The sequence below is a fragment of the Aythya fuligula genome, chromosome 1 (genome assembly GCF_009819795.1).
Source record: "Aythya fuligula isolate bAytFul2 chromosome 1, bAytFul2.pri, whole genome shotgun sequence".
NCBI lineage: Eukaryota > Metazoa > Chordata > Aves > Anseriformes > Anatidae > Aythya > Aythya fuligula.
Window position 1 is genome coordinate 144,895,385 of NC_045559.1, and position 24,039 is coordinate 144,919,423.

At 37.6% G+C, this 24,039-nt stretch overlaps 1 protein-coding gene across 2 annotated transcripts in view; it reads left to right on the forward strand.

Annotated features, from left to right (window-relative positions):
- The window catches only part of MYO16 (myosin XVI), a 374,412-nt gene that overhangs the window by 119,465 nt on the left and 230,908 nt on the right, over positions 1-24,039 (forward strand). For both annotated transcript variants that reach the window (XM_032185978.1, XM_032185970.1), the window contains exon 4: positions 1,176-1,319. In XM_032185978.1, the coding sequence (XP_032041869.1) occupies positions 1,176-1,319 (144 nt within the window). The remainder of the gene's footprint in view (positions 1-1,175; positions 1,320-24,039) is intronic.

The following is a 24,039-nucleotide window of genomic DNA, read 5'->3' on the forward strand; positions in this document are numbered from 1 at the left end:
GTATATGCAATTCCCATGTTCATCTGAGTATCTCAGCTATGTCTTGACTTCACAGTGGAATCCAGCTGGGCATATTTCCATCTTCCCCTTTTCCTCCAGTGTCCTGGCTTTCATGCCAGATTAATACAAATGAGCAAACAGGATGCCTTGGTGTGGTTCTCCATGAGTTACAGACATAACAGCATACTTATTTCACCCTCCCCTGCATATGGCCTGTAAATTTCTCTATATTTGTGCTCTTAGCATATATGTGTGGTTTCCAGAAGAGGGAAATATTACACAGCCTTAAATATTGAATGAGGCATAATTATTAAAGTTGGTATTCAAAATGTCTAAGTACCTAATATAGAAACTTAGGCTCCCTGTAGCCTCTCTCCAGTGGTGAAGGAGAAGGGATCCCTACTTAAAGAGTTACTGAGATTATATGCAAGGCTAGACTGAGGATGTTAACTTACATGTAGGTGCTCTGGTTATCCTTTGAAGTATTATCCATAAGCACATGGGGTCAGAGGTGTGATGAGAGTAGTAAGCTCAAAACAGTGGCTATGCCAATTTATTCTTCTCTGCTAAAAATAGTGATCTCCATCCTCAGAATGAAACAAAGTGTACAAACACACACGCCTGCACACATACACATACCTACACAGCCCCCAAACACACTCATAGTGTGTAGTGTATGTGTCTGTCAGAGAGACTTGAACAGGAATTGCTATAGTTAGTGGATTGGAGACAGGAGTGGGTACAGAGAGGCGTGTACTGCTGCTACAATCTGCATGAAAGGCAGGAGTTCGTGTATTTGTGGACATATGTGTGTGTGGGTGTGCATATACTTACACCCTACCACTCACAATGTGTTCATTCAGTGCCTGTGCACTGATTTGGAATGACAGTACTGAACTGAAAGGGAATCTCATCTTCGCTGTAGCTTTCAGCAGATTTTATTTAACACTTTTTCACAGGGAATAAGGGATTCTTTGAATCATACACATGGAACTTGTTGTCTCCACAGAACTATTTCTATAGATTCATCAGCTGTTGTCCCCTACAAACACAGCAGTTTAACTGTGTGTCATCTGCTAAATTTAAATGTCAAATGGAGAAAAAAAAAAGTATGTAATAAATTCAGTTGTATGCTCAGTGAAACACCATCTCTAATCTGTTCTTCTTTCTTCTAGTGTGCTCGCTACGATAATGCCTTTGCTGCAGAAATTCTAATTGACAGAGGAGTAAATGTAAATCATCAAGATGAGGATTTTTGGACATCAATGCATGTAGCCTGTGCATGTGATAATCCAGATATTGTCCTGCTGCTGCTGCTAGTAAGTAAAGCAATCCAATGCATTGTGTGCTTGAAAAGGAAACAGAATATAACACCATGCAGTCTGAAACTGCTGTGTAAATGCAGTATATTACTAATCATGTCAGTGAAAGCATATATTTTGTGTTGTGTTCTTGACATTATTTTGGTGATCAGGATTTTTAGGTGGTGTATAGCAAGGCCTATATTTTCATGTTTTTAACAAGAATTCATTATGAATGTCATGTCAAGTCTTCCCTATCTCCTCCCTCTAGTCAGGAGCTTATATCTCTGATAAGCACTCAGTCCCAAATGGGATATTCAGATAATTTCTTTTCTCTTCTCCTTGTCACTTTCTGTTAAGGGCTGAGTTGGCAGACAATCTTATCAAAAACTCCTTCTTAAAAGCAAATATCCACTCAATTACACTCAGTATTCATAAAGAACTGTTTGTGGACATGGTCAAAAAGAGGCCAATTTCATATTTATCTAAACAACTTTGACTTTTTGAAGCAGAGTATACCAAATGTAGTAATAGATATGACATTCAGCCTTTGTAGAAAACAGCTTTGTTCTTGTTGTGCTTCCATTCCTAGGATTGCAGCCTTTAGTTTGACTTCAGGATATTAATGCAGCTGTTTGTCCTGGTTCATTTTATATTGCCCTTTAAAGCAGCGATGCTTAATTCACAGTCTGACTTAGTTTTCTAATCTATCTGCGTAATTTTAAAATTTGTATGTTCTTAATAGGTCACTGCAATTAGATCAGCATTTCTTAGTATACTCATAATGGTATTTCAATGTTACAGGTAAAGTTAAATGAGAAATGTTTTTGAAAGACTGTATACTTGATAATAGCTTTCATGGAATCACTTTGGGCGCTTGTCTAGTCCAACCCTCCTGCTCAGAGGAGGGCCAGCTACAGCAGCTTGCCCAGGACAAGTAAGACACCAATCTAGGCAACTCACTCCTGTGTTTGACCATCTGCACAGAAAAACAAACAAACAAAACAAAAACCACATTTTTTCTTAGGTTTAAACAGAATTTCCTGTATTTTGGTTTGTGTCTATTACCTCTTGTCCTTTTAATAAGCACCAATGAGAATCCAATGGCTCCATCTTCTCTACCTTCCCCTCGAGTTTTTTTACATACTGATAATATCCCCGAGTCTTCTCTTCTCAAGAGTGGAGAGTCCAAGTTTCCTCAGCTTCTCCTTGTGTGATAGATGCTCCAGTCCCTTCATCATCTTTGTGACCTTTTGCAGGACTAACTCCAGTTATGTCCATGACTTTCATGTACTGGGAAATCTGCAGTCGGTACCTCACCAGTTCTGAGCTTTCACCAGTGCCTTGACCTGCTGGCAGTGCTGTTCAGGAAATCTTTGGTCCTCTTTGCCACAAAGAAGGAAATTGAGCTGCTGGAATATATTCAGAGAAGAGTAACAAAACTAGTGAAAGGACTAGAAAACAAGACATATGAGGAACAACTGAGGGAACTAAAGTTTAGTCTAGAGAAGAGGAGGTTGAGGAGAGACCTCATTGCTCTCTACAACTACCTGAAAGGAAGCTGCAGCGAGGAGGGTCTTGATCTTTCTTAGGTTGCAAGTGATAGGACTTGAGGCAGTGGCTTCAAGTTGCTCCAGGGTAAGTTTAGATTGGATGTCAGGAAGAATTTCTTCATTAAAAGGGTGGTTAAGCATTGGAACAGGCAGCCCAGGGAGGCAGCCCAGGGAGGAGTCTCCATCCCTGGAGGTATTTAAGAGACATATGGATGTGGTGCTTAAGGACATGGTAATGTGTGGACTTGTAGTGTTAGGTGGATGGTTAGACTTGATGATCTTAAAGAACTTTTCTGACCTAAATGATTCTGTTACTCTACAGTCAGTATGTGAAGTAGCAACCACTGAGATTAATCTGGTAATTTACATCTTAAAGCTATTGTTTCAGGCTGTCTTGGCTACGTTTGATTTCTTTCTGAAATGCAGTTTTTCTTCCTTCTAGCACTTATGCTTCATTTTACAGAACACGGTAAGTCATACCCTGTACAAAATTAGCAAATAAATGAAAAATAAAATATTGTATTCAGTTCAGAATTAGTAATGCCTTCCCTCCTTTCATCTCAGTTCAGAATTCCTAAGTTTCAACCTTTATTTGAAATCAGAACAGGTAACCCTTGAAAGTTTTCCTTTACAGACTCTTGTTCACTCACACCAAATTGGAAAGAATTTCTGAATGTAAAGAATCTTCTGCAGAAATAATGTTGTGTCCCACATGAACATGTGTTGTGTTTTTAAAGTACTCTGACAACTTTCATGAAAGATTTTTTTTTGGTGTTTGTGGAGTATAGTGTATACTATTCAATTAGAGTGCCATCACAAGTAAACAGTCTTCAGTAGTCTTTAGTAGTAGAGAGGATAATCTTTTGACTTTGTTTAGGATGGTGAATTACATTAATATGGTTTTGAGTTAATGACTGCTTACTTTAATGTAATGACATGTATCTGATGAAAGCATTGTAGCTACTACCTGCCCTTTTGGCTTCACCAAAATGACCTGGGCTTCACCAAAACCTTTGTTTTGAACCTGAAATTACTTTTACACTGTCCTGTGCTTCTTTTTTCCAATCTGTAAATTTGGTTTTAGCATTGATCTGCACCAGATCTTCTCTGGTAGACTCTTAGGATTCTGATGGCCTCTGAGGCTGCACCTGCTCTAGGAAACTGACAGGTGTCCATGACCATTCCTGGACCATGATCATCTGTAGTAGTAAAGTGTTAGAATGGCCTCTGGTATGAATTTGGCATGTGCCATTTAACTTCCTTCCAAACAACTCCCCAGCACAGTTTTGAAGCTGGAAAGTCCCAGGGTCCAGTTTGTATCCAGCAGTCATGATGTAGAGAGGCTAAGAGACTTTATTGCTCTAAACATAGTCCATTCGCTGCCAGCTGGCTTCAATGCCTGGAGTTTTCTCAGGTGCATGTGATTCAATGGTAGAGATACAGTTTTTGTCATACTTGGTCTCTTTGGAATGTCCACTTTCTCAGCTTTTCTATTACAATTGTAATTAGGTGCAGTAAATGTACAAGTATCATGTATAAATCTGACTTTCTGCTCTTAATGCTTAAAATTGTATTGCTTATCTAACTGCAGCTATCAAATAAATGTAGGTTTGGTAGGAATAGCTCATTCTAAACATTGTAACTACTCTTGGCAAATAAGAAATGCAATTTCCACAAGAGGATATTTTATCTTTTGTATTGCCTTGATCTGTTCTATGTACATACTTTTGAAGCCTGTGTTACCTTGAATTCTGTGTGTACTCCTAAATGTATAAGTTGATTAGAATGGAGAAGCTTGTCCATAACAACTCTTGTATTGCTATATGGGTAATTTTCAGAAATACCGGATACTATGCTGTTGTTGACATTAACAGGATCAGTTGTGCTGGATGTCTCTAAAAATTTCCCCTGCTTTTTTTTCTGCAAGCCCAGTCTAATAAAAAACAATTAAGTATTTCTATACAGGGTTATATCCAAAATTATTTTTCAGCCTCCATCATTTGAATGTTGTTTGATTTATTCCCTGTTTATTACAAGCTGTCTTCTGAAGGTTCAGAATATCTTCTGATAACTTGGAATAAATAGGACATCTTATATCTTAAGGTTTCAGTAAGCAGGGTTACATCCATATGGATTTTTACATTTACTATTGGAATTTTCTATATTATTTGCAATAACTGCTAATGAATTTGCCCACCTTCTAGGTGGACAACACTTTCTAAGGCAAAATTTCCTTGACCATGTAAATAATAACTTTATACTCTTTGCTCAGGGATGGGAATAATAAATGGAGTACTATGGCAGAGAAAGAGAATTATTCTTAGGTAAGCAGTAGTTTTTGAACCGTGACATTAATGCTGTCTTTAATAATATTTGACAAAGTGAAAATGGAAATTGGGGTTGGAGGGACGTATTTTTCACAACCCTGAACTGTCTTTGTGTGAGCATTTGATATTAGAAATTACTTTGCCTTGAGGTTGCGGTGTTTCATGGGCCATGTCTAATGTGTAGCATGAGCCTGGATAATGCTAATATGAGCCACAGGCAGCTTCTATTATGCCACAAATTTTAGCTGGAAGAATAAATAATACTTCATGTGCCCTCATGAATTACTTTCAGATAAATATTTCTTCTGGATTGACTTTATAACCTGGACAATGCTATATTATCTGTTTTAAAGATGTGAACTAAAATATAACATCATGGTCCTTAAATGGAGACCTGTGCAAATTCTAATTCCTGCCAAACTGTCATACTGACCAGTGGAGGTTTCCTCACAGAGGGTTTCAAAATGTTTCTCAAAGGGAAAATAGAAAAAAATGAACATGGAGTATATATAGATTGCAGAAGGCCATCAATGAAGACTTAATTAAGCATACCCATTTTGTGATTATATCCCACTTTCATGATTCATGTCTTCACGTACCCTGGCTCAGCCAGGATAGTGACGTATCTATCATCAGTTTAGCTGTGGTAACTCACTGTTTCTGTCCAAAGACAAAGCTCCTTAGCTGAAATGTCTTTCCCTGAAAGCTAGGAGGGGCTGTAGGTGTTTGTAATGCCATCATCTGCTGTCATTTCCTACTGGATCCCTACTGAGATTGTGGCATGTTTGGGGAATACATGCAGATGAAATGCTTGAAGCAATTTCCTTTCTCCCCAACATTTACCCAAGGTGCTTTAGCTTTCTGGGGAACGTATTTATGTCTTCTCCATTTTGTAGCTGTCAGCAAGGGAGGACACTGGGCAGTTCAGAAAGGAAATATATCCTAGTCTGCTAAATAGTCAGCCACTGAAGAACTTGCCCCGGGGCAGCTGCTAGCACACAAGGATCAAAGGTAATCCGGAGAGGTCTGGTTGCCATACATGCAAATGAGGTGGTAAAGGTCAGACTCATCAATCCTCGCATGGCAGCATCAGGGTTGGGGGTTTCCCTTGGGGTAGGGGACTGTTTCTGTGGATGTTGTAATGCAGGAGGCTTCCCTAGCAGGTTGAGGAGAGTGCTGAAGGGACTTCCATTTAAGAACAAAGATGCATAGGTTTACGTACATTTGTGCTCAAACGAGGTCTCCAAAAGAGCATGAAAAGCAACCAGATGGTATTAGAAGCGTCTGCTCTGTCTTGCCATGCTGCCTTTTGAATGCTCAGGTTGGGACATGCTGACAGCAGTTCTGTCTGGTTGGGGTGTGTTCCTTTTCCATCATCTCAGGATGCATTGCAACGCTGTGTTTTGCATTAATTTTTGGTACCAGTGTTTGTATTGAATTGAAATACTAGCTAAGATTTGCCATTTAATATTCAAAGAGTTACAGAATGCCTAGACACTGGTACTTGGATAGTGTGTGTGCATTGCTAGATGGAGGAAGGTATTTAGTCCACTCTGTAAATGGCTCTAAATTTACACTGATATCCCTTGCTTGCAGTGTAATTATTCCTCCACATCACATACTTTCTAGCTCCACATATTTGTTTGACACTTAAAAGCAGTTAAAACTTCATTTGTGTACTATTCAAATTTTCACCTTACATAGTAGCATTAATACTGCTGCAATTCAGTAGATTAACCTTAGCTACTCAAACAGTAGGGAATAAAAATATCACTGTGTAGAACTGTTTTTTTTTTTTTTCTTTTCCTCATTTTCATTTTCTTCATCTTCATTTTTCTTCAGCCTGACAGTATTTTTAATTATTATGAATTCTGTGCTCTAAGAATCAGCCCTGGATCATTAAAAAGGCAAAGGAGGTCAAGTTGTTCAGAGGCCCCACTTCCTCCACTGTATTCCCTGCCAGAAAGCATTTGAAAATTAAATGAAAAAATATAATGGATCAAATTCTGTTTTGTGCCTGTGCAATTCTATGATTATTTTTTTTATTTGGATCCTGACCCACTCTTTTCTCTCTGCTTTTGAAACATGGTGTTTAGGTCCTTATTAAAAGGTTCACAGTCAAGTTGAGCTCCTATGTTTAGTTCCTTTTGTGAGACAAAGTATGTCTGTGTTATGAACTGTAAGTATATTTATGACTTACTGCTACATTTTAATTTCAGAGCATGTCATGGATAATTCATCATTTAGCTGTACTGTTGGACTCACACATAACATTGGTAGTTATGACTATTTTTTTCAGTACATCTTTGGTATTATTTTATTTGTGGAGGGTGTCTTTTCCTTTCTCTCTTCCCCATTCCTAAATAGTCATGGAATTGTTTTACATTGACTGACCTAAAGTTAAGAGCAGCAGAAAAAACAAACCAAAAAACAAAACAAAACCAAACAAACAGAGCAGGTGAGAATTCATTTTTATAGTGCAATTTACTTTATTTTGCTATCATCAGGAGTCACCTTTTAGTGGGCAACATGAATGTAATATTTTTCACCCTCTAATGCAGATCTTGTCAAATGACACTAGGAAGGTGAAGACAGTATTCTAGTGTTTGTACAGTGCTTTGTACAGTGGAGATTTATTCTTTCTTTGACCTGAAGGCATTACTGCAATAAACATGGCAGTTAATTAACTAGAATGGCAGAAAGCGATACTACATCCTCAGGAATTTTTACATATAGATAAAGGAAAATTGAGGAGTAGAAATACATTTTTAATATATCCTTTTTACAGACGTTGCTAGGAAAAGCAGATCTAAGTGCTGCCCGCCAGCCAATTAAATGTCTTTCTTCACGTGAAGAAAGACATTTAAGCTTTTTGGAAAATAGAGCCAAAGCACAAAATTCAATTCAGGCACAGAAAGCTACAAATGCAGTTTATAAACCACAAAAAACGAGGCTGAATATTTTTGTCTGTCTCTCCTTCTCAAGAACTTAGGAAAATCTGTGCTCAGCAGCATGAAAAAGGGAGTTATACTTGAATCATGAAGTCACCAACAGTAGATGAACAAGTGTTGGGGTATTTGAATTGTATAATGCTATTGAGTTTATGCAGTCATTTGAAAGCATTATTCAGTAGTTTGCATTGTGATTTCAACTAGAGACTTGAATTTATTTATTTATTTTTAATAAGCTACATAGCTCTCTCTTATACTTTTTAGCAGTGTCTATTCCTGCTTTGGCTTTTTCTAGCCTAGCCTATTGCTCAAACTGTAGGTCTATGACATACTCCTTCAACTACTTCACTGTATTTTTTAGCATCTCTGTGTTACCTAGTAGGTTGTCTTCCTTTGTCCTTGTTTTCATGGGTTCTCAAATTTCTGCCAGAGATTCTGAGAAGTATTTTGGTGCACAGATGGTGTTCCCAGGAGGTGCTGGGTCTTCTAGGCCACCAGAACACAAAACAAACAGTAGAGTATGTGGAGTGTGGAGCTTGTTAGGGAAGAGGTGGGATGGAAGGTGTTCACAGTTTCTGTCTCATCACAAGGAGCCAAGGTACTAGAAAGGCAGTATTTAAGGCCCTGCAAGGGTAGATAGTGCTTTCTGCTTCCTTGGCTTGTGCTTGAGGTGTGCCATGCCTTACAGGCCATGCATGGAAACATCTAGTGATGTTGTTTATTAGAGGTGGATGGAAGCTGTTTTTATCATCCTTAAGAGTGGTGCTAAGCAAAAGTCTGTCTGTGGGAGCAGTAGAGCTGTGTCTGTATTCTTGTGACCTGCAAAGGATATGAAGTCATCTGGGAAAGATAAGATTCTCCACACTCGCTTGTTTGTCCTCATCTTAATGTGACAAGAAGGAATTTAAATGTGTAACTTGTAAATCGTTGATTTTACTTCTTAATCTTCTCACTTGTCAGAGTTCTGAGCTATTTGGATTTTCAGTGCAATTTAGGCAATCAGTAGAATAAACCTATTATGGAAATTTAGCTTTCTCTATATTGAAACTTAATGATTCTACAAAAGGATCATTATGTCGTGCATAAAGGAAAGAATACAGAGGAAGCTACAGAGGATGTGCCATTAAACAGAATGTGATTATACAAGTTCAAACTCGGCCACTTGAACAATTCAGTTCTTACAAAACATACAGTAAAGTAAGTACTATGTAAAATTTTATAGTTCTCATCCCAAAGCCCCCTAAGTGCAGTGGGCTATTGAAGATAGCAGGGCACCATCCTCTGAATATTTTTCTGGGTATACTTGAATGACATCTATCAAAGTGCCGTGGACTGCCCTGACACTGTTCATCGTGTCAGGTTAGATAGGATTCTGCTTTTGTAAGGGGCTTTTGGAAACTTATTTAAATGCTTTCCACCACTGCTGCCACACTTTGGCTGACAGAATTAGAAATGAGTATATTCAATTACTCAAATCCGACTCCCGTACTAGTAGTCCTAGATGAATGTTTTAAATTTGATTGCCTCTTCATGTATGCAATTTATTGGTTATTTCATCCTTTCCTTTTTTAACCCTGACTTTCTTGATAGACCTTTTAATATGTTCTGTAGGATGCTTTCTTTTGCTTTTAATTTAAAAAACCCTTTTATATGTAGCTCTTGCCAAATCAGATATGGGTCTACTGGAAAAGAAATACAGGAGAAAAGTTACTGGTGGGAGTAGGAAGGAAGTCTTATGGACTACAACTCTCTTTTCCTCATTCCCATGCAGTTGGTATGGCATGTATCTCAAGGCATTTAATCAGAGAGCAGTTGCATAGTTATTTTGCCCTTGTTCTTTGCAGCTGCATCAGACTGTTTTAGCAAGCAGAGACGAATGATGACAATGTCATTAGCTTTAGAACTTAATGAAAGATTTTTATCTTTCATAGTTTCAGAAACAATTAAAGCAGAATAAACAATTGCTTCCTCAAAAGAAAGTAATTCTGCCCTCCCACTCAGTCGTGCTCAATATTATTTCTCCTTTGTGTCAATATAAAAAGGAAATGTAATGAAGGCACAATGAGCAGTAGAGTTGGGAGTGAAACTGTGGATACTAGTTTAAAGTATAACATGGCCTAAAAGAAAATGATTTTCTCGGTTTCTAGAGACAGTTATCAATATCTAGCAGTTGTAAAAAGCTTTAAATGCATTTTTATATATATATATATATAAATATATATATATATAAAAGCTGTGAGTATCTCTCTAAATATTTCCTCGCTTGCAGTCTGCAGAGGCTAGCAAATGTGCGATGAGTGTGGGAGGGACCTTCTAGAAAGCGTGTACTACTGACTTACTGCCTTTAATCGTTGCTGACAGAGAAGTAAAAGCTGATTGAGCTAGGATAGAACTAATCTAGGCAAAGGCTATTAATGAGCCGCTGAACACCAGATGGCAACACTCAGGGGAAGCTGTAGCTTCTCCTTTAAGACTGAGAAAAAGGGATGAAGGTAGCTAGTGATGCAGCACTAAAGGTGGCCCAAGGAGAGAAAAGAACAGGAAACCAAATGGATACAGAGGCTTTGGAAAGCATTTTGTCCTTGAGTGTTATCTTGGGAAGTATTTATGTAAGAAAGACTGCTTGGTGGAGTGAATTCATCAAAGAGGGAATCCAAGGCTTATCACAGAGAGATATGAAGATATTGTAGAAGAGAAGTGAAAAACAAACAAACAAACAAACAAACAAACAAACAACACCAAACAGATAAAGAAAATACTTCCATAGGTCTGTCAACATGAAAACATGGAGACTGACCAAGAAAGGTGCTAAACAAGGGATATGAGTATATTGTAACATGATCATAAGGAAAGGATGAAAGAAGTGACCAGCTGCTGCTGAAGATGTAGATTTTAGGAAAAGATTTTCTTAGAACTACTTAAAAGATGTGATGTCAAGAAAGAATAAAAGCATCTCATCAGAAGAGAGGAATAAGTGATGGAGATAGCTCTAGTAAAAGCATAAGGATAATGTGATGAGAGAAGAAAAGCATCATTCCAATGCTTTGGAATGGAATCAATGGAATCAAATGGAATGTTCCATTGACAGAAGAAATAACCAATGACTAATGTACATGATCAATGACTAATGTACATTGGTACTAACCAATGATAATGTACTATAAACCTGCAGTTTATAGTACAAAGAATGCTAAAGCAAGTCGTAAGTTAAAGTCTTATTCCACAGGAAGGAGTCACAGAAATTAAAACCTGTGCTCAGAGATTAGACATGTTTTTATGTCTGAAGAGTCTGTAAATGCTTATTGGATGGCTAGAAATCACCAAGAAATCTGTGGACAACAGTTAGAGAATTGAATGGTTCTGGCTGAGAGGTCACAGTTAAAAGTATTGCTTGCTAGCAGAAACATCACGAATGATAGGAACTGGCTGACAGTAACACTACTTAACACTGATTATTGATGATACAGAACATAGCACAGTTAAAAGAAGATGGCAGAACTTCTTATCTTACCTAGACAAACAACTTATTTATCTTTTAAAAGAGGAAAAAAGCATGAAGAATAAGCAAGGATTTATTTGCCAGTAAAAATTTACAAGTTAAAATTAGAAGTTGCTGGCCTAGACTGGGGTCTGGCTATTCTTTAATGCATTTGGGGCTGGGAATAAGGGATCAGTCTAACAGGAGACATGTTTTTAAACAAAAATGGAAAAAACCCCTCCCCACCTCCAGGTGTTGGCAGAAAGTACCTGGATTTTGATTTTGGCAAATGTTGGGAGTGGAGGGGAGAGTGGACTTAAAACAGTGCTAGTACCAAGCAGATATGTGTAGTTTGCAGTTCTTAGCCTCAGAGTGTTTCCAGAAAATAAAAAATCTTGGAGGTAAAAGAGAGCCTAGAGACTGAAGATGATCTTGAGGAAAACACAACAATATGCACAAATTGCTCCTCATATCATGAAAAATAACACCCCCATTTTGGGTTGGAGTACATCAGGACAAGTATGCCAAGATGTGGACTACATACACAAAGATGGGGAATTTTGGATCAGCTTCACTGAAATTCTCTTGGTCCCCAAACAAAGGGTATGAAGGAATGACAAGATAATGAAAATCAACATCTGGCTTTTGATCTTCAGTGAACATAGACTTGTGCTATGGAAAAGATGATCTGGGAATGTTCAATCACTGGGAGATATTTGTGGGAGGTGAGATTTATTGCTTATGCCAGGTGGCCTCTGCTTGAATCAGTGACACAATTACCCTGTTAGTGGTTCTTGTGAAATAGCTAGGGAATATGAGGAAAACTGTTATTTAAATTAGAGAATGGAAAAACTGCCTGGTAGTTGAGAACTTGGTAGCAACAAGACCAGCTTTTTGCTACCAAGCCTAGCTTTTGAGAGAGGAACTATGGGGCTGGGAGTTCCTGAGATTTCTTTAGGATTGGTTGTACAATGTTATTTTATTTAAGGCTTTTGGTGATAACTTTGAAAGGAAAAATGCAAGTATGATAATGAAATCTACAAGACAAAGATGCAATGCCTTGTCAGAGTAGATGAGGATTAGAAAGTCATGCTGAAAGAATAGGATATCTTTGAAAGCTTCAGTAATAAAAGTAAGGGTGAAATGTAAGTGTACAAAATACAAGGTCATGTTCTGAGTAGCAGGCACTTCTGAAATACACTTGGGAATCATCAACTGGAAACAGCAAGGAAAGAGAAAGATCTTAGACCTTTAGTCAATTGCAAGATGATTATAAATTACAAATATGTAGCTTCCAATAGGGAAAAGAGATTCCTGGATCTGTCAAAATGAAGATGTTTCCAGTAGAGAGGGGAATGCATTATTGCATTGCACAACGAATGGCAGCCCACAGTTAACTATGTACAGCCATATTCAAGAATGGTAAATTGTACCATGGAAAACTGCAAAGATAAACAGGGAATTAGAAAGGCTATCTTATGGGAAGAGGCTAAAAATAACTGATTTGTTTAACAAGCAAATAAACAAGAGCAACAAAGACTGAGACAGAGAGGTTGTGAAAACTTGCTGTAAATATATCAGGATGGGGGTGGGGTGGGGGTGGGGGGTAAAAAGAGCTATTGAAGCCTGAGGTTTCTGCTGGCATGAAAGCAAATGATTTTAAAATGTCCACAAATTAATATAAAATGAAAATTAACTGTTTTGAATGTTAAACCAGGACAGAAACTTAGGTGAGAAAACAGCATTACATGCAGGAATAATAAGGAAGAAACAAACAAACAAACCTAATTGCTCTAAAAACAATCTTAAAGTTGTGAATGAGATTATATGTTATGTTTTTACCTGCAGTAGGGAAGTAGTGCCTCAGGAGATCCATTCTAGTATTACATTCCCACATGACATCTGTTCAGAGGGCTGTGTAGATATAATTATGCTGGTTGTGTGCTTAAAATAATAATGTAACATGTGGAGGATATTAAAAACTATACTTGTGCAAACGACAGCAAATAAAGTTTTGTGGTAGATATTTGATGACTTAGATTGTGGCTGAATTTCTAGGGCATGAGAAGAGGCAGGAGAAGAGTTCACGGAAAAAGCTCAGAAACTGTTTTCAAATACTTGGAGAGAAAATGCATAACAGGCAAAAAAAATAGAAGAAAAGAAACCTGAAGGTCACAAAAGGTCAGATGCATTGTTACTGATAGTAAGCTGAGAATGATATTTATATCTGTAATTAATTGTTTGCCTCGGCAGTATTTGTAAGAGAAACTGCAGTGCAGACTGGTTCATAAACCCAAATATTGTCCCAGTGGGGGTATGAAAAAGCAGACATATGAGAAATATGCCAGTGAAGGCACTTGATTAATCAGAGAAATGATTAAAGCAAGAGTCACAAAGAAAAAAGTGTATTAGGACAATCTTTTGTGACATTTGTTTGAAATTATTTAACAGTTCCTGTTGTGTTCCTCATTCCTACTGATTTCCAGGTTTTGCCAGAAGGTGTGTAATATTTGGAAATGGAAAAAAATAAATAAATTTGTAAGGTCTAGTGCAGTGGTCTTCAAAGTGGGGTGCCTATATTGATACAATGATGTGTAGGAAGAAAATATTAGAACTTCCACTTATATTTTATCTAAAAAAAAAAAAAAGAAAAAATTAAGCTTTACTAATATTTAATATTTATTGATGCTGGCACCCTCATCCTGTCTGTATCTCAGAGGGTCCCATTTCATGTACAATATGCGGGGTGTCCTGGGGGAAGAGTGGGTGCTCCTCAGCGCAGTGGTGTTGACATGATGAGTGATGATGGTACCATCACTTGTACATTGACTTGCGGTGTGTTGTGCTTTACAACACATACAACACATTTGTGTGTGCCCAGCTAAGTGGATTTAGGGATTATATTATCTATTTTTAACTAAACTAACACTCACAAAATAGTCAAGGGCTTAAAAAGATTCCTGCAAAGAAACCAGGGGTTGAAGCTAATTCTGAGCAAATGAACATGAAAATGGCAGAGCAAACACGTCTACGCCTAGTATGCATGAACTTCATCAGACACATTACGAAGTAGAAACAAAGCTGATCTAATCAGATCTGATCGATGATGTTTAAAGTCATGTTGTACCCAATAGAGCACTTTACAAAATTTCACTGAACTTAATGAGAAATCTTTAAAAGCCTCCAGTGAGGTTTCTTATTTAATAGCGAAAGACAAAAAGCCACATACCACTTGTTCTTCCTGTTGCAGTAAAAATGGCTGGAGTGGTACAGAGAAAACAACATGGAGACAAATTCTAAAATGCATGCCTTTGTCAGCAGATATTGTTGGAAGACATATAAAAAAAAAAAAAACATGCTGCATGTATTAGAACAAATTATGTAGGTGGTTTGCTATGAAATTTCCTGAAAGTAAATGTCTTTTGACATGCTTCAGCTTATGGTATTTGCCAGATTCTGTTCAATAATGAAATACACAAAGAGCTATTTTCTTTTGGCCCAATAAAATAAAGATGTGCCAGAGGAGATATATTCTCAGCAGTAAATAACTTTAATAAAAATTGTTCTTCTTGCTTGTAAAAGAAGAACAAAACAACCTACTTTCTGTTGGGTTTACATGGCAATGTTTTAGTAGTGGGGAGGCTGCAGGGGTGGCCCCTGTGAGCAGAACCCAGAAGCTGCCCCATGTTACATCAGAGCCAGCTCCATCTGGCTGCAGAAGGGACCCACTGCTGGCCAGAACCAAGCTATAGGTGATGCTGGTTGGGCTTCTGGAAGAGCAGATCTAAGAAAGGGGAAAAAATCTGCTGGGAAACAGCAGCTGGGAGATAGGAGTGAGAACCAGCCCTGCAGACCCCAAGGCCTGAGCAGAAAGAGGGCAGGAGGTGCCCCAGGTGCTGGAGCTGAAGTTCCCTGCAGCCTGTGGGGAGGCCCCTGGTGGAGCAGTTTGCTCCTGACAGATGAATCCCATGGTACGGAGCCGTGTGGGAGCAATTCTTGAAGAGCTGCTGCCTGTGGGCAGCCCCCACAGGCTCAGTTCGGGAAGGACAGCATCCCATGGGAGGGACCCCACGTGGAGCAGGGGCAGAGAGTGACCATGAAGGAGCAGCTGAGACAAAGTGTTAGGGACTAACCGCAGCCCCAATACCCCTGCACCATTCGGGGGGAGGAGGTAGAAGAGGGTGGGTGGGGGGCAAAGTGATTGTAGTTTGCTTTTAGTTTCTCACTGTCTGTAGGCAATAAATTACATTTCGCTGTACTGCATCTGTTTTGCCTGTGATGGCAATTGATGAGTGATCTCCCTGTCCTTATCTCAACCCAGGAGCTTTTTTTTCATCATATTTTCTCCCCCGTTCCCTTAAGGAGGGGGAGTGAGAGAGCAGTATGATGGAGGTTAGTTGCCCATCAGTGTTAAAGTGCAACACCTATACAAACTCTTATATCTGTACACTGAAAATACTTGGAAACAATTTCCTAATCTGTTTATAAATCTTCCAGAGAATGAGTTGCAGTGGCCTTTGAACTCATTCGTTAACAATAAAAATGCAACATCTTTAATTTATAAACAAATAAATATACATATTTTGGGGCAACATATGCAGGATTTTTTCACTGATAGGAGTGGCACACAGTCAAATAGTTTGGAAGCCACTGGTCTAGTGATTACAGCAGTGGCCTGGGATGTGAAAGACCTAGAATAGTATCGTGCATTGTATGTCTTTACTGTCTAGGACACTACTGTCAACTTAGTGTGAAGGTCATCCATCTGTAAATCTATGCCTCCACCATCCCTGCAGGAGTAAGAAAAGGTTGCATTTGTCCTTTCATTTAGGCACGCCTGCAGAATATGAAATATTTATATGACAGATAAGACTTCTTCAGTTCCTTCTTTCTGCTACCTTCCTTCAATAATTAATCAGGTTATTCACCCTAATGAGCCAGAAACCTATTTCTAATCTTTGAAATCTCTCACCATCACCCTTCTCCTGAAGCTAAGAAAGAAACTAGCTCACAGAAAATGAATGAACCTTGCAGCATCTCCAAAATTCCAATAAAATGGAACTATAAGAAGGATGTCAGGTGTGATTCCCAGACCAGAGGGATCTGATCAGATACTGTTCTCTGAAAAAAAAAAAAAAATGGAGAGAGGAATATTCCTTCAGGTAAGTTGATACCATGTTACTTATATAGGCAGAGCAATCCTGCAGTGTTCCAAAATAAAAATCCCAAACAACCCATACTCGCAATCTGTCCTTCCTTAAAATCGTGCATGGCTTTTCGTGTGTTTTCCTTTTGGAAATTGGAATGAAACTTCAATACAGTATATTTTGAAATAGAAGGGTTTGGGAGCATGAACCTATGAAAAAAAGAGCACTCAAATGAGTCTTATAAATTCTTGAATTAGTGAGTGAACTGGAAAGGGAAAATGCAGAACTAGTGCAATTTATCAAAAAATCAAGGGCCACTTGTCTTGATATGCCACTCTAAAGACTGATGTGTGAAGTCATTGGAAAGGAAACTGCTGCAGGAAAAACTGGCTTACGTATTGAAAGCAGATGGTTTAGGTAAATTACAACAGTGCAGGGTTAGCAGAGGTAATAAATAAGGTGACATGAGGGTCAGTAAAAGCCTCATGTTTGCACATGTTTGTGAAGGGTTGTCATAGAATAGGAAATATGCTATCAAATACTATAACAGAAAAAATACTGACTTTTCAAATTTAGAATAATTGGTGTAGACTATATGAAAAAGTAGGTAATTCAGTTCAGTGCAGAACAGTGTAAATTAATGAGAATGATACACATAATGAAGTGTGGAGTTGAAGATATGAAGTAAAAAATAGTGAAAAGTTGCAGATTTTTTTTTTTTTTTTTGGTTTTGCTAATGAGCTTGGAAGAGATGTGGCTGCTGTTTGCAAGGATGAAAGCCTAAAAGGATGTTGGAAAATATGCATAAGCTGGAATATGAAACTACAGGAAAAAAATGGCTCTAGAAAATTTCTGAATCACAGCTGCAGCTTCAGCTATGCAAAAATCTAACAAATCAGTTGCTTTCTTTTTTCTTTTTTTCAAATTAATCTCATTGGAAACTATGATATATTGCAAACCAATTAAACATTGTAAATATCATTTTTCCAAAATCTTAAAAAAAATGGAAAGTACTTGTTGAATTAAATATTGCAAGATTACTGCATTTCTTGGGAAGAAGGATGTTCACAAAAATTAGGAGACATTGGAAATTGACAAAATGTATTTTAGGGGATGAAGAAGACCAGAGAATCCTTAGGGAATTATTATGGACAAATATTGCAGGGCAAGATGATAAGATGCTAGATGCCTTTAAATTCATTATTGACTGCCAAGATTATACTATATGAACATGGTTAAAAAAATCTGTTAAAACACAGATGGGCTACATAAATTTATGTCTTTAAAAGTATTTGTTTCAAATTTGTATAAAATTCTGACATTTTTCCAATATGTGAATTAACTGATTGACTGTACTTTATGCAAATAAGCCTGGAATCCTATGGCTGCTTAATAAATAAATGACAGCTGTGGTTATGCTTGTGTTGGTAGAAATGGCAGGTATATGTTTTCCTTTTCATATAATCAATGTGAAAATTTGGCATGGGATGTGAATTTCTTCCATGACTGGTTCAGAATACTGCAGTCCCATGAAGCAAGTTATTACTTTTTAGGTGTGGAAGTTTTTGATACATGCTATACTGCTGTACTTCATTCACTACAAAGGCACAGGAAAAGTTATAGGGTATCCTGCTTGTCTGGCAAGTTCTCTAATCACGCTCTGGTATTCTCAGAAGCCAGTTCTTCTGTATGAAGATGACTGGCATACTAAACTGCTTACATACAGTCGGTGTTTTGCACAATGACTTGTTTGTAGAGTGTATAGATTTAATTACTAACCAGCAGGACAGCGTCACCCTGAGTACAGATTAAGCTGCTATAGAGTCCCTACCCTCTACACTTGGAATATGTTGATGTTATCAGTCAACACAATGAACATCTCATAACAGAAATGCAAATTAACCGGGTTAAATTAGCGTTTTTGTACTCTTAGTTCCTGGCGTGAAATGAATGCATTTATCTTTGCAGAAACTATGCACTGTACACAGCTATCATTTCTTATGTACTGTTTAATCTCTTGATTCTTATACCAGATGTTTATTTTTTTTACTTTATGTGTATGTATGATAATATAGACCTTGTTGTTTTCTTTTCATCAGTAAAATGGTAATATCCAATGTCATGCCTGAAGTAGTGCTATTTATTTTCATGTGCCAGTTGAAGCATATTTCACTTCCACAGATATAAATATGCACACATTTATGTGCAACTATGTAATGTCAGCATGGACTGGAGAATGAAAATCAAAACATTCAGCATCCATATCTTCCAAGTTGTGTAACTCAATTCATATGACAGATGGCATAGATGGGAAAAAGAGGCTAGTTTCCTACGCAGAGGGAGTAAGGAGAAGACCATTTTGTTGGAGAGGGACTTCAGTTTTACCCCTGGTTAGATTTTCCACTGTTTATGTCATTTAGATTGAGCCTGGAAGCTACCTGCTCCTCAGAACCAGCTTCCAATCTTTAGTGAACCATCAAAACCAGCTTCCTTTCTTTGCTGCTCCATGTGGCTTGTTTGTTCCTACTTCAACAGTGGTAGGTCAGGGTCAGGAATCCTTTGTAACTCTGAGTGAAGCTACTAGACAAATGTTCCCCCGCTGTTTCATTTGGAGTATATATATGTATACTTCCCCATATATTTAGATATGTATGTATGCACACTCATATACACACAACTTAATAGGAAACATCAGTATAAGGTGATGCTTACTGTCTTGTCTCAGAATATTCTGTTTCATTCCAGCTTAGTTTGTGCCCTGTCCTTCACAGTACTACTTGTGGTTGATCGTCAGAGGATGCTTCCTCTCCTTATTCTGCCTGCAATAGAATTGTACCCTCCAGTGTTGTACACAAGTGACAGCTCTTGCTAACCACAGGTTCTTTTTATTTCCTAAATATGAGATTGGTTGACCTTGTGCGATTGCAAGCTGTATTAGTGGTTATAAAGTAATTCTTAATTCTAGCTATCCTGTCTGACTTAAAGACTTTTTTGATAGGAAAGTCCAAAGGCTCATGCCTTGCTGTGTGAAGGAGAATTATCTTCCATTTGTTCTAAAAATAAAAGGCAATAATTTCATAAAGTGACCTTTTGTTCCAGTGTTATGAGACAGGGACTGATCATTTTTCAGTGTGTCTGTCATAATTTTTAATTATTACAATTAAATTAAAGTCAAAAATAAATTGTGCTGCTATACTGTTATCAGAGGCATTCAGTGCTTGATTCATTTCATTTTTTTCCCCTGTAAGCTCTGCAACTGATGGGTAGTGTGCGAGTCCCATGTGCACAAGCAGATGGGGAAATTTTAGTCTTTAGTCATCAATGCTCTTTGAAGATTCCCTTATAATTCTCTTTTCTGGCCAAATAATATGTGGGCTGACAATAATAAGTCAAATACCCATTCTTCTATACTTCAGCCACCCTTTTTGTTGACCTCATTCTGATCCTTTGTCTTAAAAATACAACTGAATGCTGTTCTAGATTAAGAGAACTTTTCTTTGTGCCGTAATATCACAAATACATTTTGCTATCATCTTTTATTGTCACTTCTTTAGTCTACATTGAATTTCAGTAAAAATGCTAAATCACAGTGAGCAAATACATTCTGAGATGTGTTCTCAATTTTGATTTAATTAAAAGAGTTAAAAGTACGTCTTACCTTATTTACCTTATATTCAAACTGGTCCATCTAACTCATATGTTTATCCCAACTGAACTTTGTTGTTGTTGTTGTTATTATTATTATTATTATTATTATACTAAACCAGGAGAAGCAGCTTCTTCATGCTTTTTGTGCCCTCCAGGTACCTTAATGCCTCATCATTTTGTCTCTTTTCTGAGAAACCCTCACTAAAACTATTCAATAGGTGTTTTGGACCCAATTTATCTATGGGTGGCCTCATAAATTATTAAATAATACAAAATATTGCTTTCTTTGTGTTATGCTTGGCTTTGGATCCAAGAATCATGGATAGAAGTCTTCACTAACTGCTCTTTATCATCATACTTATTTTAAATGCAAGGCAATTTTTTGGCAGCTGGAATATTGCCTTACGTTACAGTAAGTGCATATCTCAAGAGTAAGATCGTTTCCAGTCATTTCTGTTTGAATAAAATGTATATGTAGACAATGTATGTGTAGACACTGCAGAACTGGATGTTTAAACTCACAGCTATGTGAGAGCCCTAGTCTTGGACTTGAAAACATTTTACCCGTGGCCCAAACTCATTGATGGAAATTAGTGTCACAAAGATTTCTTGCAGTACAGCTAAGTTAAGGAAACCAGACCTTATGTAGCTCAGAAATGGAAGCCTTAAATTCCAAGAAATCTTGGTGATGTATGTTAGGAGCCAGAATATGATGAACAACCATGAAAGTCAACTTGCCAGCTAATTAAGATGCAAGTAACTATCTGTATGCTTTTAGAATTAATAGGATGTTCCCAAACCTCATGAAAGTTGTACTGCTGGGGAATGGAAATAGTACATACTTCAGAAATGTACCTTATTTTTTATTTGATAGCTTCTGGGTTAGTAGATTTTAACTTTTCATCTCCTAACTCTATGCTTAGTTGTATTTTACTTTGAAAAATGTTCCTGAAAACATAATGCACTTCCACAGTGTTATCAGAAGAGTTCAGTACTGGAACTGAGGTTTCATTTGCCTTTTACAAGCCTTCCAGCTGATGGGCAGAATTTAAGTCCCCATGGTGCACAAACAGATGGGAAAATGTTGGTCTTTAGTTTTCAGTCATCAGTGCTAATTCTTTTATCTTCTGAATGCATTAGTGCAACAGACTATGCCTGTCAAGCAATCTGTAATATGTGCCATGACAGTCTTTTTTTTTTTTTTTTTTTTAAACTCTACTGAAAATCCTTTCTGTGAAATGACATTGTCTACATTTTATTAGCTTAAGGAAAAATGTGTTATTCATAAATTGGTTATCAAAATGGTTGTGGAACTTTGATGGTTTTAAAGTACTATTTTTATTAAAGTGCTTCAACAGCAAATCTGTTTTTAAATATAGCTGACTATTTCTTTAGATGTCACTGATCTTATATGTGTACATCTATATGATGCCTTTTATAAACAGCCGCTACATTGGCACGCTTCTTTATTCTGTTTTAGCTAGTCTTTCACAGAGGTTATGCATGGGATTTTCAGAACACTGTAATTCATATTCTTCATGCACATTGGCATGCATCCATAAATCCTAATTTCTAGATTAAAAAAACAAACAACCAAAAGGTCTGTTTTGACCAGGAGTTAAGATGCATATTCAGATTTTGGTGCTCCTTTCTGCAATGTGGAAACACAGGATTGCTGCGAATTAAAGAATTTTACTTCATGTTTCACTTGTCAGCTGAAATTCTTTTACAAGGATCTTACACAAGGATGGTTGCTGCACAAACATGATTGAATTCCCAACTGTATTTGCATGAAGGTTCCTTGTCTGGTCTATCTTGTAGCTATGAGGGAAAAAAACAGAGTAGCAATGGTATAGCATAGCATTTTATTAATATAAATGCTAATGCTTTAGAAATTATTTAAGTGCTTTGAAAAAAAAAATCGTCACTGAGTTCTCCACTGCTTTACTTTAGTATATCTTAGTGGAGATAGTCAGTCCCCTGTCTTTGGCTTGTTTTATGTGCCAGGAGAGTGCTTAAAAGATACAGAATTCAGCTTTGGTTATGTAGGCTGTGTTGTCACAGACATAAGGGATTGAGTGTTGTGTTTGTATGATGTGGCATCAGGCACACCGAAACTGAATCCAAGCCTTTACTTGCATTGCAAGTTAACCTTATCCAGGTGTCAGACAACTCCTGCTTCTTGTGAAAGAATAATTTTGGTAATGTGTCAGGCATGGGGTTATAGACGGTGGCAACTTGTACAGAGTTTAAAGCCCTGAAATAGAGTCAGCCTCTTCACATGATCTGCAGGTAGCCATTGACTGAAGGTCAACTGGGCCAGCCCAGTTTACGGAGCTTTGCTCTCTGCAGATCCATAGAAAGGGAACTGAGAGGTTTTTCCAATTGTGTGAAGGGAGAATTTGCCTGTCACCATGAATATGCTTTAAAGTGCAGCACTACTAGGGAGGAAATCAGCTGAGCAGGAGGATTCGTTCCTTTCATTTTTTCTGGAGCTACACAAGTGCATGTAGGGCATGCAGGGACCATTTGTTAGGGTATCAAATGACAAGCATGACGGATGCAGCTAGGTCTTTCCAGTTGTTATTTTGATTTGTGATCCATGGGTTTTAATTCTGAATTGCTGAAAGGAGTGTAAGTTCTTTCTCAAATTATTTTGAAAAGAGACACCCTGGAAAGAAAGGAAGAAAATATCTTCAATTTGGAAATCCCTATGCACCACTTGCATATTTTCAATACTTTTAAAAGTTTAGGTTTCAATAAATACAAGTTTACTGAGGGGAAAACAAAACAAAACAAAAAAACAAACAACAAACAACACACTATTATTTTGGAAAACTTATGTTTGGGTCTGGTATCCATTGCATTCAGGGTATGGTGGTGTTCAGATGTGGAAGCAAACTACCTGCAAGTACCTTAACTGCCTGAGAGAAGCTATAGTTTATTTGTAACAAATAACTTTGAAAGTCCAGTCATCAGTCTTAGCTTACTGAAAACCCCGCTTAATCACACATCAGTTATGTCCCCTCAGGCTACAGTGGTGGAAATTGCCCTGAAAGGATGAAGAATAGGCTTGTGTTGCTTCTGTACAGCTGAAATTTTAATTAATTTTTTATTATTATTATTATTATTTTTTTCCCCCACTGAGATATGTAAAAGAAAAGAGCCTGCTAAGATTAGCTGCATAGCAGATACTACTGTTCGGGGAATGATTTTCTATCAGTCCCAATCCTGTCTTCTGTAAAGGAACTATGCTTTTTCTTTTATTTGGGAGGGATCATTAAAGCCAAAGTAGAAGCTAGAGCAGCTTTGAGGCAATTGTGCTGTGTGCTGTAGGCTGTACTGGAACTTAAAGATCTTTATAGATGGCTTATAAAGATTCATGATCTTTCTTCCATTCTCTGTCAAGTCCTGGGGGAGGAGAAAAAACAGTAAAAAAAAAAAAAAAAAAAAAAAAGTAGAAATAGGTAAGCTAAGGGGTGGGTAGACTCCTACCCCTGAATCTGCTCAGGGGAAAATGATAGCTGACTTTTCATGGGCTTCTTTTTACGGTTTGTTCTGAAACAAGAATCCTTGTTTTACTCTGGAATTGATACAAATTGATTAGCTATGTAGCTGACATCATAACGATGTG